This window comes from Rhea americana, unplaced genomic scaffold (genome assembly GCF_003343005.1).
Source record: "Rhea americana isolate MKP2758 unplaced genomic scaffold, rheAme1 scaffold_273, whole genome shotgun sequence".
Taxonomy (NCBI): domain Eukaryota; kingdom Metazoa; phylum Chordata; class Aves; order Rheiformes; family Rheidae; genus Rhea; species Rhea americana.
In genome coordinates this window covers 793319-814637 of record NW_028186394.1, presented here as the reverse complement: position 1 = coordinate 814637, position 21319 = coordinate 793319, and the positions used below count along the sequence as shown (strand labels likewise).

The following is a 21319-nucleotide window of genomic DNA, read 5'->3' as shown; positions in this document are numbered from 1 at the left end:
ACTTATGTTCAGCTCTAGGGTTCATTTCCCTCCTGACTATTAATGGAGTTGTCATAACACAATGAAGTATTTATCTGGGAAGAAGGATCGAGTGATCAGTTCTGTAAAAGATGCTTATCGCTTGCTCTGGTTCCTGAACGCTTCACTTTATTTCTCTGAGCCAATATTTTCCAAGGGCTTGCAAAGAGCTGGGTACCCAAATGCACCGATGGTCCAGGGAACACCAGCTGCCAAAACTTCCCAAGTTGCATTCAAAACACCAGATTAATTGCTTTATTTAGATTCATAAGCAGCGGAGAAAGCAGGAGGCTCTGACCTGGTGAGAAACTATGGACGTGGCTGTGAGCAGCAGGCTAATGAAGATGAAAAACCTACCCTGTCCCGAATAATCCAAACACAGCCTTGCGTATTAGCCTGCTGGCCCGAGTGCAGCTGTTTCTCTTCTCAGTAATCTGAAGCTGGAGCAGTACCCCGAGAAGCAAAGGGGACACTGAAGTGTTTGTCCGTAGCAGAGGTCAGCCGTGCCCTTGCGCACGAGGAGCAGCTTCCTGCTAYGGAGGTGAAATCAGCCGGCGTCGCGGTGATGCTGGGGACGCCGGGGGGCCGTAGTCCCGCAGCGCGGAGCCCGGCTCGCCTGCGCCCGTTCAGGCACGAAGCGRGAGCGAGAAGCCAAACGTCTTCCCTGCGGAGGGGAGCTGGAAAATCTTCCCTGTATTTAAAGTTCCCATGGCTGCAGTTGGAGTTTGGCACGCAGTTGGCCGCGGGGTTATCTGAGGTCATGTACTCAAATAGTTGTAGATAAAACAAGAGCCTGTTTGGATTGGAAATCTCCAGAGGGCTTTTCCTTTGCGCGAGGGTAATGATATTGCAAGAGGATGTGAGCCAAAATAAAGATTCGGCTCCGTATGCAGTAGCTCAGTAAAATAAAATGAGCAATGGAAAAAAAAAAAAACAAGAAAGAAAGAAAACTGTTTTCATTACGTTATTTTCTGAACTTGCTGTTGAGATGGAAGAATTACAGCCAAGGAGAGGGAGTCCTGCGGCGAGGCGCCATCCATCCAGGGCTCAGCGTACCACGCCGCTCTTCCAGGAAACTCGTCCAGGCTGGGAAAAGGCGCCGCGAGGGCTGCGCTCCCTCGCGGCCCGGGTGCACCTGCCCCGCTGCGCTCCGGCTGCGCCATGCCGAGCCGAGCCGAGCCGAGCCACCAAGGTAGCTCGAGGATGCCCACGCCGGAGCTTTTCCTGTTCTCAGTGTGCCGGCTCCTGCCAGAGCGAGTCTCTTATCTCTTGATCCACTGTTGAAGAAGTGCCGTTTCCAAAAATCCTTACCAGTTGTGGCAGTTGGAAAGAGGGAGAAGTTACTGTTTTTTGAACGTTAAAGAGGGAATAAGATTCTGTCAGGCTCTTTCACAGGCTCTTGGGCTTTTATGGGAAACTACTTACAACTTACTAGAAGACGGCGGAGCAGAGCGCATTTGGACAAGAAATGGGATTCAATACTTTTCCAAGTTACCATTAGAGAAAAGCGTATGCTTGTAATAACAGCTTTCTCCCTTGCTCGCTGCCAGCTGCCACAATCTTAATGATTGCGCAGCTTTGCTGTTACAAAAATAATTGAAATTCAAAAGCAAAACAACAAAGTTGGGAAGAAAATTGGACCTTTGGGGTCTTTTTATCTTCCTGTGGTGCACTCGGATGCTTGCGGTGATAGATGCTGCTATAAAAGCATCTCTCAACAGGTAATGGACAAGAAAAGAATAAGGAGGAAAAGCCCCAGGAAAAGGTGATTACTGCATTTTTCAGAGTGCTGGAGGCCAGAGCCTCAGGGCGTCAGGTCCTCTTTCTTAAGTGCAGGAACGGGCTTTGCTCCCTTGGTGCATCAAGCTCCTACCTGGCTAAGGCTCACAAAGGCTGCTACAAGGTTTGGAGCTGGGCAGCTCTTAGCTTTGCCCAGCCTCGAAGCACCGGCACTGTTGCGAGCCCATGCTGCCGCTCTGCATCGTGCTGAGCACCCATTTCTAGAGCTCTCGGTTCCTGCACRTGGGTAAAGTAAAAGGCATCCCTCCGCCCACATGCAGTGCCTGCACTGAAATCTCTGTTCAGCATGGTTGGGCGAGTCCTGCCGAGCTGGCGGAGTCCAGATGTGCGCTGCAGATTGCACTGTGACGGGTGGCACGTAGGCAGCGCCGCCTCCTCTCTGCCCGAAAGGGTGGAGGTTAGTCCTGAGCGAAGAGCTGTTGTTTCAGAAGAGAGCACGTGGCACCATGGCCAACCCCACACAGCATCCCCAGTTTGCATGGTCCTGCTGCATGTCCCTTAGGGCTTTACACCGTTAACAAGGAATGTGCCGACCTTGTATTGATAGGAATTTCATTTCTGCAGAGGAGTCTGAAGACCACCTGCAACTTTCTTGCACTTGTTTATGATGATGTTTTTAGGATTGCTTGCTGAGGAACTGCAGACATGAATTTTTGTTGATGGCTGTGGAAATGAGGAACCTAATTCCCACGAAATTTAATGAGATTTGTGTCTATCACCTTGAGGCYGATTAGAAGAATTCAGCCTCCGTCAACAAAGCTTTATCTATGTATTCGTTAGGGTTCATTCAAGAAGTTCATTGGAGAATCTGGGAGTCTGAAATGTTGAGTTCATTGATTGATTGATTTCTGTTCCCTGTTTGGATGGGAACAACTGATAAATTTAGGTTTCTGGTACAGATTCTGAAGTTTACATCTTCACAATTCAGTTTCTATCAGCATATGCTCAAAACATATATTCACATTCTTTCTGCTAAGCCAGTTTGTTAGTAGGGAGGGAGWCAAAAAAAGGTCACAAATTCATCATGATTCATTTTTAGAGAGGGAACAAGCCTCTATGTAYGTCTCCTCTGAGCACTGGCCCTATTTTTCTCCTTATAGGGAGTATTTTAATAGTGGTAACACTGTAGCTTTTTCAGCTTATGGTGACATACAGTAATGTTTTCCAAGAAACCTTAGTGACAATCGATGCAACCGAGAGATTTTCTCTTTGTGCAGGCTGTATTTTACATGTTGCACACTACTGCAGGCTTTCAGTATCTCGTAGACGAGGTGTTTCGTAGTGTGCTTATAGTGTGCTTTTAATACTTGTCTCCCATGACAAATTGTTAATCAAATACTTTAGGCCATAATACTACATCAAAAGCACTTATGGTCTACAGGGCTTTTTTCTGAACGTATGTGGGCATTCTGTGAGGAAAAACAAGTCCCTGCTGACCAGAAGAGGATGAAACTGGAGGATCTGGCACTTGTGTAGATCCTTACAGTAACGCATGGGGCTGTATAAAAATTACGTTTTCTTCATACAAGSCTTGAGTGAAAATCATCTTTGGGTCATCTGTAAAGAGGAGTGATGCATTAACACTAGTCCTGCTGCAGATCATGTGGTGTCATGCGTTTGGTCTGCGTCTGGGCTGGGTGCGTCACCGCACTGTGGTCTGCCTGGCACATAGTCACGTAGTGCAGAGGACTGATAGTAACCAGTGTGGCATGAAGCTAGGGTAGTATAAAACAGCAGTCCCCTTCCAGCATAAAGCCAGCTGGGACAAGTTAGTTCATCAATTTTTTTTTATTTGTTTTTGAAGGAGTTTGAATTGGCTCCCTTTTTTTTGTAATGTGTCGGTATTGTGTGACATGTGCCTTTGCCGCTTTTAAACTAATCCGAGAAGCTTTGACTGTATTGTCAAACTGCAGCCTGTACCTCTCATTTACCTCTCTTGGGCAATAATCCATTTTACAAAACCACACCTGGATTTAGCAGGATTGTTATCCTAGCTCAGAGGAAACCGAGGACTCAACAGAAAGAAGCGCCAAAGATCTGGTTTGAAACACTGGCAAAACTATGAGGACCGGGGGGAAACTTGTCATCTGAAGAAAGTCTGAAAGGTTCTGTATGATTTAACTGAATAAACATGTTTGGCTGTTTTATGATGGTGACATTTTTCATTTTACTCCCCAAAGACRGAGCAAAATTCATCAGAAAAACTTTGGAAGGACAACTGCTTCACAAGGATCATGACGTTAGCTTGAGAGGAGGCTTGTCATCATGGCAGTCTGGAAGCTAATTTGCTGAGACGTTCAACTGCCTTATAAACCTCCACTGGAGAATTTTTGCATTTCTGGTTGTGGGTCGCTTGTGCTAATTTGGCATCTGTTTGTACAGCAATTTAAATTTTTCTTTCAGCACAAACACTTACCCTCTCTAATAATGAGGACGCTCCTGTGCTTGGTTTTGGGGGTGGTGATGAAAGTAGTTCAAATCTGAAAAGAGGCAGCTGTTCTCTTTGGCTCACCAGCGTGTTTCAGATCATTTGTCGAGCCTACAGAGGAAGCACATTCTTAAAGTCTGTGTCAGGAAACTAGCTTCTAAAGCAAAAAAATTGTGTGAGTTTTCAGTGTTCCTGTAAGGCCTCTAATTTGTTACAACACATTGGGTGCTGCAGTTTTTGTGATGTCTATTATCGAGGTCCGCTCGGGATTTACACCGAAACTCAGTTAGTAGATTTTATTCTAACCTTACGGAATTGAATCAGAAGATGCTGCAGAAGGAGGTACAGTTGTGGCATGTGGCCTTTAGTATATACAGACATACTCCTAACGTGAGTTCGGGCCCTTCAGTTTGAGTGTACACTGGACAAGAAACTGAAACTTTTGCCAGCAAAAACGATCTGAGACTGATACTAAAATATTTTACGTTCAATGCCTGAAGGAAACCTCAGATCCTCTCCTGTCCTAGGTGTTCCAGCATTGGAAAGACTGGARACAGTTGTCCCTGAGCTTCTTGATGGCAATAAGCCTAAAGACTCAGGAAAGGTCATTTATCTGTGAGGTCAGAAGGATGTTTTAGCTGTTTAAAAATATGAAGGGACCAAGAGCTTCTGATGGAGGGCAGTGCTATGTAGATATGAGATATAGTAAGGTACTATGAGAGCTCATACATGAGCAAGATGCAAAACTGAGCAGAGCGGAAGTGTCAGAGAAGAACTGGGCACTGATGACTCAGCCTCTCTCTGGAAAGTCCTGAAAAGGCTTAGCCCTCACGCTAGATGAACAGGAAATGAAATGAGGGATTTCTATTAGAGAAAGAGATGATGGGACTGARCCTGGACTCAGGTTCTTGAATAGGCTTTGCAAGTTCCCCCTTCTGCACCACCAAGCCTGGCCTTGATTTCAGGTTTAAAGTAAAGACCTTAATCCGGATAAGTCTCTCAGGCCTACGTAACATTTTTCCAAAACAGAACAGCYACTTCCCAGGAGCAGAAGACCTCCGAAACAGGAATTATTTGTATGTTGCTTGTCCAAGGGACACTGATTAAAGATTTCTCAGGAGGCTGGTTCCCTTGTTAGAGAYTTGAGTATCTGCTTTGAAATTCCGTCTCCAGCTGGAAACTCGCACAAACCCTTAGGCCAAGAGCATTCTTTTTTCCATGAAATATTTGATATCTGGTGCAGATCTACAACTTATGTGCTGCTTTTGCTCTACCACTCTTCTACCTTGCCTAGGTGAGGCCATAAGACAGACAATGGCAAACTAGGATTACTGACTGAGGAAAAATACACATTACTCTGGAAAGAGTGCTGATGACTTCAGAATCCTTTTTCTTGGGCTAGGCTTTCATCATGAGCAGTTTGGGAAATAGAAATATTTTGCATCCCTCCCTTTTCTTCACTGGGAATTGAGGAACTTTTAATTCTCTTCCATATGAGCAGTGGATTGTTTGGAAATACAGAGCATAATAATGTGTGTCTGAAAGACCTTGTCTTCTTAGGTCTAGGAAATATTTTAAGTAAAGCTTCTGATGGCACCTATTGTATTTAACCCTGCACAGACTTACTAGCTCCAGATCACAGTGCAGACACCTATTTCTGATGATAAAACTCTATGCTGTTTGCGTTTGGTGAGGTCAAGGCATGCTGGAYGGCTCTGTGTGCACTGGCACTTGTTTTGGTTGTCTTTTCTATGCAGCAGTATCAGCTGAGTGTGTAAGGAAGAACCAGGAGATGAACATAGAGCAATTATATGGCTGCATCTATTCCTTCCTCTCTTGAAAACATATTCCCAAGGAACCTGGGAAAAGCAAGTGGCCAACAGACAAGTAGTCCCATGGTCCAGTTGCCAAGAAGGGAACTAATATTGGTGGCAGTTGGATATGCAGTCAAGCACACACCTGAATTCTGGATTCTCCTTCTTGATGTTTGAAGACATTAATACTGTTCATATATGACTCCTTAAACAAAACTTATTCTCACTGCTGCCATTGTAGTATTCCAGCCTGGCCTGGAAGTTGTGGAATGGATATTGGGTAGCTGCGTCTTTCTCATTGGACTGGTTGGTAAAAGCTTTTAGAAAGCCTTTCCATGGAAGAAAGTCCTGTCCTGTCCCGTGGTCTCTTCCCCCACCCCCAATCACAAGCATCTTTGTGTAGCCCTCCGCTGTCGCTGTTTTCCCATGGCAAGAAGTGCCTAGTTCAGAAAGCATCAGCCCCGAGGCCTTTGATCTTTTCTTTCTCAAGAGAAAAAAGATTAAAAAGAGACAAGAAGTTAAGGATTTGTGAGGGGGAACGGAACATGAATAGCAAATTCTGCTGTGGAGGTCACCTCCCCCCCCCCTTGGCTTTCTTCCTGTGTGATCAGCAGGCCCAGGCAGTGTGGGAAGGGTGCTGAGGAGGTCCACCGGGCCCTCTGAGGAGGGGGCAGAGGAGCGGGGTGGAGCGGGGAGCCCTTCAAAAGGAACAATGCTGGCGAGCTCCCGCATTGTTGGGCGGCCTCTTACAGAGATGCCATGAATACAGGTTATAAATTCTTTGGCCATTGAGAGAGCTCTCCAAACCTGACTCCATCCTGCACTAAACCAGGCCCGGGCCCTATCAGTTGCATAGCAATGAATTCATTTACATCTGGATAGTTAATCTCCGATTCACTTGACAGTTTTTCTCGCCCTCTATTGTGCCGAAGCAAGTCTATGATCATCAGCGAGGCTAGCACCGCTGTTCTGTGCGCAGCACGGATAGGGAGGGCGGGTGTTGATCTGGCTTATGAAACACCAAGTTATTACGCCGAGCCGTTTGATTCTGCTYTGCTTTCGCTTGACGTCCTCCCCGTTTTTAGCCTTTGCCTCTTCAGTGTGGAATCGCTGCCTAGCTGTACCCCTCCCTGAACTACCGACGCAAGATGCTGCAAACTGAGATACTTCTTTTCTGGTACGAATAACACATGGACGATTTACACATCTGCAGCTGTTCGGTTAGTTGGTAGCTCACAGAGGTGTCTTAGTTTTAACTCCGGTCTCCGGATATTTTGCACAGTCCCCAAGCAGGAAGCGCTGYTCTTGTCCAGCCTGGCAGAGCAGCATGTCTTCCTGGCAGATGCTAATGACAGTGCCCTGCAGCTGCTCCCAGGAGGCTGCTGGGAGACCTAGGATGTCCCACAGGAAAGGGAGAGGTCTCATTCGACCACGAAACCTGGCAGGATGAGGCAGTTACGCTCGTGAACCAAACCCTTTGGRTAGTCCTGATCTGGCGCGTTGTAACTGGGGGAATTATGAAAGTGCATGTGAATGGGGCAGCAATGTGGAGAGAGAACTCCTCCCTTTTGGGCAGCGTGGGCACGCAGAAGTGAGAGCAGGACCTCTTTTGGAAGATTGACCAATGTTCAGCTAATGTTAGGAGGCTGTATCAGGAAAGGAGACCTCAGGGGTCAGAGGACAAAGTTAAGCATGAGAATTCCTTGATTTATTCGTATTTTTAAGTCTTCTATTTTAATTTCCTGCAGTCACTACTTGTATGTATTTGATGTGGTTTGGACATGATCTGTATAAAGGCCACTCTAATTAAAGTATCCCTCCTCTTTTATCTAGAGTGGCTACAAATCTTTAACCAGTCCTTTTGTTTCTTCTAAAACAGTGCACTTAGTTCAGCTCTGGTCATGAGAATTATATCTGAAAGGCTGTCTGAAAGGTTTAGTGTTGTTAACACTAAACAGTGAAAAATAGTGAGCTAAAGGAAGAAGTTACTTGATTTAAAGAATAATAATACAAATTAATAATAACTCAAAGTGGAAAGCAACTTAAGCTTTTTTTTTTCTTTAAATACTAAAGAATCCTTCATTTCTTTGCTTGCAATGAAAAAAGCTAGAAAGATTTCCTTTTCYCATGAAAGCTCAAATTGTCACTTCATCACAGCAGYCCAGGGATTGGAACTGGAAACATATCTTCAAATCTGAAAAGACTGGCTAGTGACTGTTGGGGTATTCCTACTATTATCGCCTTCTTGCCTTACCTCTCCTTGATGCAGAAGCGGTGGCGTCAGGATCACAAGGAGACTCAGTTGAGTGAAGAGGAGCTTTGAACTGCTCAAGTAGTATGTCTTGAGCATGGGATGTGACTGTGTTACTTGTGCTGGTGACCTTTTAACTTTTTTTTTTTTCTTTTTGGAAGAACTGATCCAACATTGTGGCCGTCACTTGTTACTGATCTTCCTTCAGCGTATGACTGGAGGAGTCTCTGATGCTAGCTGGGCATATCTCTGATTTGTTTTGGCTTTTCATTTTGCTTGTGGGAGGCTTGTGARCAGCCAGTGACCCAGCAACTTAAACCAACTCACAATGTCTCCTGGGTTTAAAATATGATGAGGTGGATATTACTTGCTTGAATAGCACTGTTACTGGTATTGTAATACCAATATGGTAAATGCAGTACAAACATAAGACAAAAAGATAAATTCTTGCTCAACAGAACTTATAATTTAAGTATAAAAATGGAAACAGAAGGGAGAGCATTAGCAGACTGGACCAGTCAGCAGGCTGCAGAGGTCCTAACCCGGAGCAGTATCCTTGCAGCCTGCTCGAGAACACTTTGCACCAGCCTCTGCTGTTTGCCTGCCTGTAAATGGAGCGGCTTCTGCTCCTGAGGAGCTGCAGGCAAASAAGGAGGAAGATCTCCACAAGATGACCTGCAGCGAAGGAGCTTGGGGGAATTTGTAATGAGGGRATGGAAAGGGACAGCACTGAGCATCACCAGCCTTCTGGAGGCAGGATGGGGAAGAGGTAGGGATGTGAGGCTGAAAGGGAGACAGATGGTGCCATGAGCAGCTCACTGAGTTTGTTCTGGTTTCCTAGGTGGTGKTAAGAGCTTCAGAAACGCTTCTATTCCTGTGCTGATCCTGGGCTGTGACTTCATTAAGTAATATCCATCGTAACTGACTGTCTTCAATTCCTGTTGCTGTCTCRGATGAAGATGTTTTGGGGGATACTCTTACATATGGGGTAGAAAAGCTACAGAACCCAGTTTTCATAAGCAAACCAAACCACAGAAGCCTTTCCTTAGCCTGTGCCTGCGTTTGAGGGACATCCCTTCCAGCTGTGGTTTCAGGGTTGCWGTGCTTGCAGACAGCTCCTAACAGAGACTTCTGCTGTGTGCTAGAGATGAGTGAGTTCTTAATTTGGTGAGCATTGGGTTGACGTTTGTCTTTGCAGCATTTGGACATGATAGAAATACATTATTTTTAGTTATTAACTAATAACAGTTTTGTTTGCCACAACAATTTTTGAATTCCATTTTCTCTTCACTTTGCACTTTGTTTTCTCAGGGCATTACTCCAAAAGGTGCAAAATCCAGGAGTCCTGGGCTTGTTTCTAGGATCAGCTTGTAGTGATTAGAGCTCAGAGCACAGTGGATCACTGTTTGTGGGGACTGCTGATCCCTAATGTGTTCAGAGGAGAGAGCTTGTATCCACCATCAGTGTAATACCCTGTCCTGAGGAGGAGGGTGGATTTCCATTCATGTGATGTCAGTATAACAATAATAATAATAATAAAAGGTGGTTTTACTTCAGTTTAAGGTAGGAAGACTGTTGGGATGGGCTGCCTGCTGAGGAATGACGAACTTAAAAATAGTGCGATTAATCATTGGAACAAGTCAGGTACCAGCACGGTGCATTCTCCAGCCCTTGCGGTGGTTAAGCCAAGGCTGAATGTGATTTCAAAGTGTGTGATGGCAGAACCAGAATTTATCTGTGCGGGATTATGCTATTGRCTTTAAAATATGTGGGGAGTTTCAGTGTTTGGTGAATAACCTAAGTGGATATGAACGAGCAACATCCTGTTCCAAGATGCAAAGATTTTTTTTCCTATGGAAAATGGACAGTGGAGGTGGAGATTTTTTTTTTCTTTTTCTTTTTTTCTCTTTTTTTTGCACCTATGAGGAATTATTTCTTCTTGTGGAATTTACCCCGCATTGCCTTCACTGCTCCTTGCCTAAGCATTTAAAAGCATTTTTTTATTGTTCCTTGGCATAGGAGCAAATTGCTCTTTCTTTTGCTCATGTTGAGCATCTAGTGACCCACAACCATCTCTCCACATGAAAGATATTTTCTATCCATCTTATCTGGCCTGCGGGTTTTGTTTTTGAAACAGCCTAACACAACTTYATTTTATTTTACTTTTGTGTATGTGTTTAAATAAAAATACATCATAATAAATAACATTAATATAAATATTATGGTTAAGATTTGAACTAAACAAAATTAGGGTATTCAAAGCTGTATTTTCCATAGCAGCTAACAAAGTTCCCTTTTGCTTCATTTTATGATATTCTGTAAAATGTGACTTGTGACACATTATGTGCGGGTGGTGTAGCCAAGACAGAACCAGACTTTGCACTTGGCATACTTGGCATTTATTCATTTGCAGTTTCGGACATGATGGCCCATTAACTCAGTTGCTTGAGTTTTAAGTTCCTTGCATTTTTTTTATTATTATTAAAAAATAAAACAGTTCTTTCATTTAGTCTTCCACTGAATCAGAGCTTGAGCACAGGCTTCGGTAAGCGCAGATGAGTCAGTGCACAGGGCCGTTCTCAACGTGAAAAGCAGCATTATGTCATCGTTTGTAAGTGTTATTTCCTTGTGCAAGCAAAAGGATTTAGTTCTTGCTTAGGACTCTCTCCACACCAAGGTTTAGATTTTGTTGTTTTTTTCCAGCAAATTTCAGAATATATACATGCACATAAGACGCAGCCCGAAATCATCTTGATTAACTGATGATAAGCGCCACGTTTTCGTGCTCTGCTCTCTGCCAAGCAGATGGCCAGGCTTGTACCCGATGCTTTCATTTGGATGGAGGTTTTTTGGCGTGTAGGTACGGGAATTCCTGCCATGTTTCCTCCTTGAGAAAGCTGGGCTGCCGCTCACGGGGGACGGCGTGCTTGCCCTGCTTGGCGGAGTGGCGTTGCTGTGCAGGGCTGCTGCTCTGCGTGAATATTTGCTGTCTTCCGTGATGAAAGCCAGGTGAATAATTGCCACTACTACTTATGCTGTTGAACTTTCCTAAAGAAATTTTCTAACGAGTTAAGAACAAGCATGATAAATTTTGACCCAAAGGATTTGGTGGTGGTGTTGGGAGGTAAGTTTTAAGCCAGGAAAAAGAARGGGTTCTTTTTAGTGAAATCCAGCTTCATGCTGTAACGCTGGTGGATCAGTGCCTGAAYCCGCGTGTTCGATACAGGTGACAGAAAATGGAGAGCTGTTAAAGTGGTTATCTCTCCAGCATTAACTTGATTAACCCATGCTTACGATATTGGATACAAGAAGGAGTTTTTACTATTGACATTTTCTGGTAAATGTTTTTTTAGCCCAGTAGYGGTATAAGTAGGACATGTCTGCTGTAGAGTCAGGGTATCTGGGCTTGCCGTAGAGACCTGAGCTCCCTTTGACCATCTATTTCTTGCCGTTTTGCYGCATGCTTTGCTCAAGTTTAAGTTTGTGGTTGAAGAACACCCTGAACATCCCACTAAGGGTCCCCCCCCACCCTGGCTCTAAGGGATCTCCAGGAAGGAAGACAAGTCCGGGAGGGGAGCACCACACTTCTGCCTCGCTCCTCGCCRCTGCACTGGAGTGCAAGGGGAAGGCATCTGGGAAGGAATGCAAATGCTTACGCTATTTGACGTTTCTGACAGCATTTCTTGCTGTGATTTATAAGCTTATAAACTTTTTTTTTGGCTTATTTTAACAAGTTCTCCTAAGTAATTCTGATGTTCAGGCTCTATAAACTAGACTCAGAACAACTTTTTTTTTTTGGGGGGGGGGGGTCATACATATTTGATTGTAGTTCAACATGCTACTCATTTCCCCTGATCTTTTGCCTTTTTCTTCCTTTCCTGCTATCTTCTCATCCATAAAGATCCCTTTGTACAATTTCTGCTAAAAGTCAGTGCTGGATAATTGGCCGGTTTCCTACACGCTGACTTTTTTATGGGTTCACTGTGCTCACACATGTCTCCCTTGCTGTGGGTCGAGATCATCTCTACTGGCAAAGAGTGGTAGTTAGACCAAGCTGGGCCTGCAGGTCAACCTTCAAAAAGTGCTGTGCAAAACCTAGAGCTTCAAATACCCAGCGCTGCCAGACCATGCCACTGTAATAAGCTCGTTCAGTAGAGAGGAAATGTGTGCCTCGCTGATTGATGCTGGGACTGTCCTTCAGGGAGAGCATTAGAAAAAAATCCAGAGGTGATTCAGATCAGATTGCTGGGTCCAGCATTAGGTAACCATGGAAAAAATGCAAATTGAACTTGAAGCCCCATCTCCGAGTTGTTTGTGTATGTGGAATCTCTTGGCATCTCACCTCTCCTTTCTGAAAAGCTGGTATTTTCAGATTTACAGCAGATTATTTTTGATGCTGGAGGCCTTAAAACCATTCTGTCATGAATCCAAGCTATTCTGCTGTCTTAGAAAATGTAGTCTTAAATGAGATCTGAAATTTATTGAACTAGAACTCAATTCCAGCGTAGCAGAGCACTTTAACATATGCATAGAAACAGCCCTGAGAGCAAGGGGAACTTAGAATGGATCAGAAACTGGAGCTTTTCAGAGCAGTGTGCATTGGTTACCCCTCTCTGGAGCTGCACCCTGGAGAAATCAGCTTTGCATGTAAGGAGATCACAGTCCAGCTGTGAAACTCAGCTGAAATATTAACCTCTCTCATGTGTTCGCAGGAGGCTTGTGGCTGTATCTGTGCCTGATTAGCTAGAATTGTGCAACTGCAGTGATTTTGTTTGCCGGTTTCTTCCTTCTCACCTTGATCCATGGTTCTATTCATTCAAGTGTTCTGTCTTGTCTTTGGGTGGAGACCATCATCCACTGTACAGCTTCAGCAGCAAAGTGAGACTCCTGCCTCAYTGGCCTCAAACTGTTCAGTATAAAGATTGGATAACGATTCTGATTCCAGGGAACATTTACAGTGCAGGAGATAGCAAGATCAGTCACCTGGATGTAGGAAGGATGAACTCAAGACCTGAGGTTGTCACAAATACAGACTTTTTGTAATAGTATTTTCGAGATGATTTGCTTCCCCTCTCATGTTGTTTCAAATTCCTTACAAGCCATACTTTTCACAGTCTGGATTTTCTCTCAAGAATTTCTCAAGGGGCTATCTGGAGGGGAAARTATTTCTCACCATAACAAACAACCAAAGCCTTCATCGTTAAAAAATAAAGCACTAACATGGTCCTACAATGGACCCCTTTGTCAAGTCACATCTGTTTAGATCACCAGAAATGATAAGCCTTTACTTTTGAAAGTAACTTTCTTTTATCAAAGTAGAAAAGTGGACTGCAACACATTCGGAAGTAATCTGCATGAAAGTTAAGGCATGTGACAGTAGGGCTGTATGTTTTAAAAAGAGAAATTAGATTAAATTGCTTATATGTACAAACAATGGACTTATACTCCGTAGCACAACTTAAGGCTGACTGTATAGCAAAGATTGCTGGTGTGCTAGTATAAATCCAATGTGAACAAAGAATATGGCCTGCTGGATAGGAAAGCTCTCATTTCAGTGCAACTGCAAATTAGCTTGTTTTTCAACCTCAAAGCTTAAATCCATTTCCCAGAAGTTGTCTGCGAATAATTGCCAAATTGCAAAACAAGAAGGATKCACGCTGGGAATGATTTAAAATAATATTTGAGGTGTATTTGATCATTTGAATTAAATAATTCTTAGATGTTTGCCCCGAGTAATAAAAGTGCATGTACACTCATAAAAAGTTACAAGTGTTATTATACCCCCATTAGACCACTGTACAATTACCCAGGTAATTGAGTATGTATACACAGATAGTGTATGCTGATGCTGTGGCAGAAATAGCWGCCAAGAAACTTGCTGGCTAGGCAGCAGGTGACAGCGATGCTTCTTGGCTTCTTTACAAAGTGTACTGCCTTTCTGCAGGTGGCAATATTCAGGCAGAAATGGTAACCACCATGATGGAAACAACTCATCACATCATCTTCCTTGGCGCTTGCCCAAATCAGTCTTCTCTTTTAGGAAACGAGTTGTCTTCCTCTGGAACAAGAGAAAGATTTTTGCTAGGCTGTGAGCTTTGGAGGTAGAGTAGGATTTTGGACAAAGGCTKTAGTTCAACTCTCAGTGGTTAATGAAGCTTTCCTAGGTGCCCTTGAAAATGCTCTGATACAGAATATTTACATTTAGAGAAGATATTTGTGCTGAATTCATCAGGTTTGAATTCCGCTAGGTCTCTGAACCTGCTGTGTCTACTGACAAGGCACCTTGGAAAGCCTAGAGACCACCAGAAAGAAATGATAAGTGGAATTGAGATGAGCTTGTGTGAGCCGTGGTACTGAGGAAAGTGAGCCAGCTGGGTCTGGGTTCTTACCATAGAAGTACTTTGTGAAAATACTCTGAAGTCACGTCAGGCTTGCTACTGGCTCTAGTGGAGCAAGGAGCAAATTGTTATTTTCCACCTAGCTATCTGAAACACAAGCTTTTCTCATTGTTGGTTCACCTACAACCTTTAAACTGTCTTTGCTGCATAATCACAGAAAGTTTCACTAGCAGTTAAGTGAAWTGTCCCAAGCCTTGAATCTGATGTGAATCTGGAATTAAACTCTAAATTCACCTACACTCAGAACTTAAGACTCAGTGTTCATATTAGTCATTTTTCCTGGAAAAAAAGGAGAGCGAAAAAGAGGCAAATTTGTCTTGATGATTTTTTTTTTTTCTGTTAGAACATCCTTCAAAGCATGAGGCACCATCAGYAGAGTTAAATTACAGATCACTCCTGTGCGTTCAACAGGGGGAATGGTTGCAGAAACTTACCTAATTACATATGTAGTTGATTTTGAAATTAAGTGATCTAAAATTTCAGTGAGTGACTTTGAGAAGGATTGTTGGCTAAGAAAAAGGAGCAGCCTGTTGGAAGGAGAGATGCATGGAAGCAATTACAGCAATAGGTAATTTCAAGAATCAGGATACCGGAATAAATTAGAGCAGTTTAGATGAATCCATGTAGACATTTTCATGGAGTTAACTCTTGCATTGCAGATTGTGCTCTGTCAGCTCTAGAGTTATAAGACTATGTTTAGCTTCGTCAGGGGGGAGAGCCTAACGGTACACGTGCTCATGGAAAGYTGTAAAATGTCAGTCCTTCATATTTTCAGTGTTAAGTGATACAAAGCAGAGATGCTTCTAGACATTCCTTTCCCCAAGCATTTGGTTCTGTCAAGTGATTTTATTCATTCATAAATGCTGTTTGGATTGCACAGTCATGCCAAATATGCAACTGTCTGGGTAAAATTGTACAAACAAGGTGTGCCTGATTCCTGCATATAGTTACCATAACAAGTGCAAACACGCAGTAGGAATTTAAATACACGAACGAACAGACATCCAGATTAGCAAAGGATTTCTAAATGCAGATTCCTGATTTGAGCAGCTAGCCATGGCATCTATATATATACAACAACTGTGTGGGCAGTTGAGTGTGGCTTTTGAAGCGCTTTTTCTAAGGAATATAAGTATTTCTCTGTGTTAGACCGCAAAGCCCATCTGAGTTCCCGTTTTTAACCGAAATTATGACATCACTGGAAAAAGAGCTCCCCACTGCACGTTACCCTTCCTTGTTCCTAATGCCCRTGTGTTAAACATCATGCAATGCTTATTTCAGAGCTTGAGTATCTATGGAAGATAAGATCCAGAGGTGGAGATAAAGAATAAGGGAACCAACAAACCTTGGAGCCATGGTGGAAACGGAAGAGTTCCTTGCAGGCCAAGCACAGAAAGACTAAACAAATTTAGAAAATAGTTACTTCCTGCAGACTTTTTGTCATGTTTCTCCCATCATCAGTATTTCAGACTGTGCTATTCCAGTAAGATTGTAGCTCTCACAGCTCAGAACCAGGTACTGAATTTCTCCAGCAGTCACCTGCCTCTTCTGATGGAGCTTCCTGTGGGACACCRGCAGTTCCCAGCGCAGGGCCTGTGTACAGCTGCATGAATGGGACCATTCSAGGAGCTTGCAGCCTAGTGGCGGTTGAGGCTGGTCAATCCTACGTGCATGCAGTCCAGTGTGAGAAGCAAATTTCTGTTTCTGTCAAAGTCACCGGGATCCTTGCCACTGTAATCAGTAGCGACAGGATTTGAAAGCCTAGAGAAGGGAAACATTAGGGAGACTAGCTTAAGGAGATCGCTGCTTGCTGCCTCTGTCCATTCAAACCCCGTGAAGGCTGTGACAGAGGTTCTGCTTTTAGGAATTGTTGCATTTCAGACCGTATCAGTGTGTATATCTTTCCTCCTGCTCTCCTTTTGGAAAAAAAGACAAGGACATTGACCTCTGTGGTCTGCCAGACACCTTAGCAATTGCTAGGGGCCTTCCTTGAAGTATCTGCCTGCAGTTTGTCTACACTGGTCCACAAAGAGTTGTGTTAGCACAAACACAGGAGCAACTTGCTAGCACTAGGTGGAAGATCACCCTGAGCTGGTATTGCGGACAAGAGAAGGGAACACGGACTTGAGCATTCAAAGGACYGAGTATCCTTGGTTGTAGAACCAACAGTTTTCTTCAGTATTCCGTTTTCTCCTCGTTTTGCTCACATAGAAWAAACTTCGGGACTTTGAGAATGACCCTCCTATACCACTGAGTAACTTAGGTGCATTGTAGATAGCTAGAAAAGATCTATACATCTGTGTTGTTGTACTTCAGTTGTACTTCATTTCTCACTTTTCTATTTTGCCTTGATTTTTTCCTACGTTTGTGGATTTTCTTGATGTCTTTTAAATCCCCATCTGCTTTCAGTCCTTTACGAGTGTAGGTGTAAGTGCAAATGAGGAGCGTGATGATGAAGCATAGATGTTGAACTCCCCTCCTGCTTGCTTCAGTGACACTCGCGTTGCAATGTGTTGATCCGTATATGAAGAGCGCCTCTCCTGCATCCGTGGCGGCAGAGGGGAACGGTGCTGGGTGCACACGGGGRTTGGCTTTCTCCTTTTGCTCTGCTACTGCTAGGTATAGCTGTCACTGCCATAAAAGCGAGGCAAGGGAAAATATTTGTAGGACTGATGGGCCTGTGGAGCATTAAGACAGCGTTGAGGTTTAGCCACCGCACTCGGTGGCATGGCACGACAGGACCGGCTGCGCTCGCAGAACGGACGAGAGGAGAGAGCTGCTGTGGCTGTGAAGTGTGTTGTGGCCTCCTGCAAATGACAGCTGTGCAGAGCGTGGTGGAGGCGAGCAGGGTACAGGCGGGAGGATGGCAGGCGGTCATTGACTGACGGGCAGATGAGACCTTCTTCTGTTCCGTTCTCCAGCATAGCGTAAAGCCTGCGTATTTCCCCAAAGAGCACCTTGCTGTCGAGCGCTGCGGGAGTCTGCTGTATCCCCAGGTTAGCGTCGTGCATCGTGCTCTGTCAGGCCTTATCTTCCTGAGACATCAATGAATTTTCAAAGAAGAAGCTTTACATGAACTAGTAACCTGTGTCTTCACAAGGAAGGGAACCTCGTTGGCGTGCTGCAGAAATGAGAAGCTGCGAGTCTCGACCATGAGAAACCCAGAAGCGTGCAGAGCCTTTTAAGACAGGCGTGCAGTGGCTTTCAGTGCCAGACCCCAGATCCGAGTGTTTTTGATGATATCTGACTGGGCATCCCTGCAGCAGCAGTCATGCTAATTCTGAAGATAATTTTCCGTTTCACTTTTTTCTCTATCAGAACTCATTAAAAAATAATCTTGTCCTCGGAAGCAGTAGCCAGATTTCTGCCTGTTTAYGTCGCCTGTTGGAGACTGGGTAATTGGTGGAGATGAGGGCAGTAAACAGAGCTGTAAACAGAATAAAGCTGGAGAGCATTGCAAAGGGCAGCCTTGTGAAATGTTGTGCTTAGTGTCAGCRTAATTTGTGTGTGGTTTCATTTAGTTTATAAAGTCAGCACAACGATTCGAGGCACTGGATGAGATAATTGGAAAATGCCTCACTCACCGGGATGTCTTAAAGGTCTTAAAGGTTTAACTGTAGCCTTAAATAATTCACTTATAATTCCAGCCAAGTGGTTAGGTTTTTTTTTTTTTTAGTCTGTGTGCAATCATGGCTATTTCTCTAATGGAAGAGCAGAATTAACTTTTCATTGCCCTGCCCAGGTGTATGTGAGTGATTCTGCCCAAGAAATTCAGCCTGTGATTCTGCAGACCCTCCTGGCGGTTCGTCCCGTGGCAGCTCCTACAGTTATGAAGTAGCGGTTTAGTTCTCAGGCTATTTCTGAAGCTAGAAATGCAAGTGTAACCAACTCTTCAGCATTTTCCCACACCTTTCATGTGACACAGGACTGAGCCCTGTCATAGGACTCTGTCCTTAGGACTTAATAAACTGTTGCAGTTTCACTTCCCTGGTGTTCTTTTTGTTCCTTTTTGGAGGCAGCAGAGCTGGTTCCCTTTGCTGYCCTGAGAGCTGAGAGAACCGCACGGTTCTGTTCCTTTCCAAAAAATTACTGTCGTTGGAAGATTCTCCCTGATTTTGAACTCTCTCTTCTGCAGCCAGGTAATGCCCTTTGCATTCACTTAATACATGTTTTGCAGTGGCTGTTTGATATATTGAAATACAGTACCAACTCCTAGGGCAAARAATCAGCTTTACTGCTTGTTTTATACCTAGTTCTCACCGTGGTTAAGCACTCACCTTAATAAAGTTAAGCTCAATATGTAAAAACAATAAAATGTACAGCTATTCACAGCTTTCTAATGGAATGGTTTATCTAAAGAAAGCCAAAACATAGCTACAACATGCAACCCTTGTCCATCCACAGCTTTTGGACGTATTGCTACCTAGTCCTCTTCACTTTTCACAGAGTTTTTCTCCCTTCTTGAGCTATAAAAGATACAACCGGAGGGGAACCTCCTAACAAACATACGGAGAAAATTGACTATACATAAAATACTTCATTTTACATGTAAAAACCCAAACTACACCTAGAAGTGCTGGTTCTCTGATGTGTTTCAGTTACAATCCTTCTAGGGGTTGCTTTGATACTAGTCGTTCAAAGTGCTCAAACAGATCTATGGTTTTTAAGTTGATGTTATTCCTTTAATTCTAATGTACTATTAGATGTTAATTTTAAAAATAACACATACACCAAAATGAAATACTCTTTAGAGAATCAAGAACCTGTCAGTTGTGTGAATACCCTGGATTATAAACTGCCTCTTCTACTTTTGCTGCCAAATATGCAGAATAAATTGCACAATTTCGGGGATGCAGTTGAGCTGCTTTGTGTTTTTCTTTCTCTAACCAAGAAGAAACATTTTCTTCAGTCTGAGAAGGAGTCATTTGTTTTTCTTTCAGTTTAACACATACAAGCCCTCATCAAAGATAATACAATAAGTTTTCCCCATTGCTTATCTCACTTTATCAGGAAGATGAGATTTTGTAAAACAAGGATTGTTTGTTTGCTTGTTTGCTGCAGGTTCTTAGTTATTTTACTTAGTGAAGTTTAGCAAAAAAAGTAGTAATCACAGTTGTGTGTCGTACGAGGACATTTGGTCTTACTCCCATCCCTGTTCAGTCGTGAGAACATTCCCAGCAAGTAGGACTGTTCTTACCCAGACTTTTCTCTTCCTTAGTTGTCAAGTACCCAAATCCAAGCCTCATCCRTAGATTGCACAATCGGTTATTGCTTTATGACAGACACTGGGATGCTTTCTTATTCTTTTCTTAGCATCTTTTTAAATAGCAAGATTATGAAATACTGGTTAATGCAGCACCAGCTTTGTAGCATACCCCAGGAGAATAGGATGGACAGGTTTTTAGAAAGCTAAGTTCTCCAGTTCACATGCCTACAACTTGGTAGTTGATAATGGATTTACGAGTGTGATCTCCTAAGTGGAAGAGGCATGTTGAACGTAAAGATGTGGGCTGATCTCAGTTGCAGGGACAGGAGACAATAGGTTGGCACAGAACTTAAATATTTTGTGGGGAAGATTTATAATCTCTGGGAAAGCTTTAACTGTATTTTTAGAGTATTTGGAATTTGATGGGCTTCTGATAGTTTATGTTAATTATATCAATCATAATAGAGTTTTCAGTCATGATCTCTTTAAATGTAAATTGTGTTAAAAGCTCAATGGCTTACTATAAAATGTCCAAGTCTTGTCTCACAGATTAGATATCCAGTTTCTCATAAATATTACCTCTCCAGAGTTTGGTAATTTTTCCATTATATATAATTTCATTGTCTTTGTCTAAATTGTCACTTTTGATTTTTGTTCTGTTTTATACTGACAAATGTCTTGTCTGATATTTCAGGACTGTGCAATAGTAAACAAGATTAGGGACTATATTAACCRTTGCTGGCTCAGTTCAGCCACAGCTTCTGACACAGCTGCTAGGAAAGGGCAACTACAGCTTTCTTCCAGTTTCCTAGCAATCCCAACAGAATATCCCATCCCAACAACATATCTCAGCCCACATAAAGATGCAAAACATCTGTCTGTTTTACTGATGACAGTAAACTCTGTGTCTTTGTCCCCAGAAACATATAGCAAGCAAAAATGAAGAAAATTATTTGGAGTCCTAGAATAACTTGGGTTGGAAAGGACATCTAGAGGTCATTGGGATTGATGCTGGGCTGATGGATAGTTTGATCTGAATTATAGAAAAGGATTGTAAATGTTACAATGAAATGATTCTCTCTTGACTCATCTCAGCTCCTTCTCAAGTCACTGCAGAGCCTTGCTTTGACTTTGAGTGGCAGAAGTAGGATTCTCGTGGTGACATTAATCTCTCCAAACTTTGTACTCCTAATAATTACACAGCTGCTCTGAGCTSCTGGCAGAGACACAGGACTCCAGGGCCTCTTCCAGCAGGCCCCAGGCACATGTTACCAAGGTGGTGGGAATGAGCTGCTGCATATCCCTGTGTCTCTCCTCAGACTTTTGAGAAGGTCTTTGTGACCTACTGAACACTTCCAGGTCCTCAGAGTCAGGTGAAAGGGATCTTTTCCTTGGTGAGATTAC

The 21319-nt window shown here is 43.4% G+C and overlaps 1 protein-coding gene across 14 annotated transcripts in view; it reads left to right on the top strand.

Annotated features, from left to right (window-relative positions):
* EXD3 (exonuclease 3'-5' domain containing 3) overlaps positions 1-21319 on the top strand; it is a 323237-nt gene that overhangs the window by 175022 nt on the left and 126896 nt on the right. Inside the window, exon 21 of one of the 14 annotated variants that reach the window (XM_085308335.1) lies at positions 15991-16166. The exons of the other annotated variants lie outside the window; for them this stretch is intronic. Coding sequence (XP_085164461.1) covers positions 15991-16014 — 24 coding nt within the window. The 3' untranslated portion in view covers positions 16015-16166. Of the gene's footprint in view, positions 1-15990; positions 16167-21319 lie in introns of those variants that run through there. 14 annotated transcript variants of the gene reach the window in all.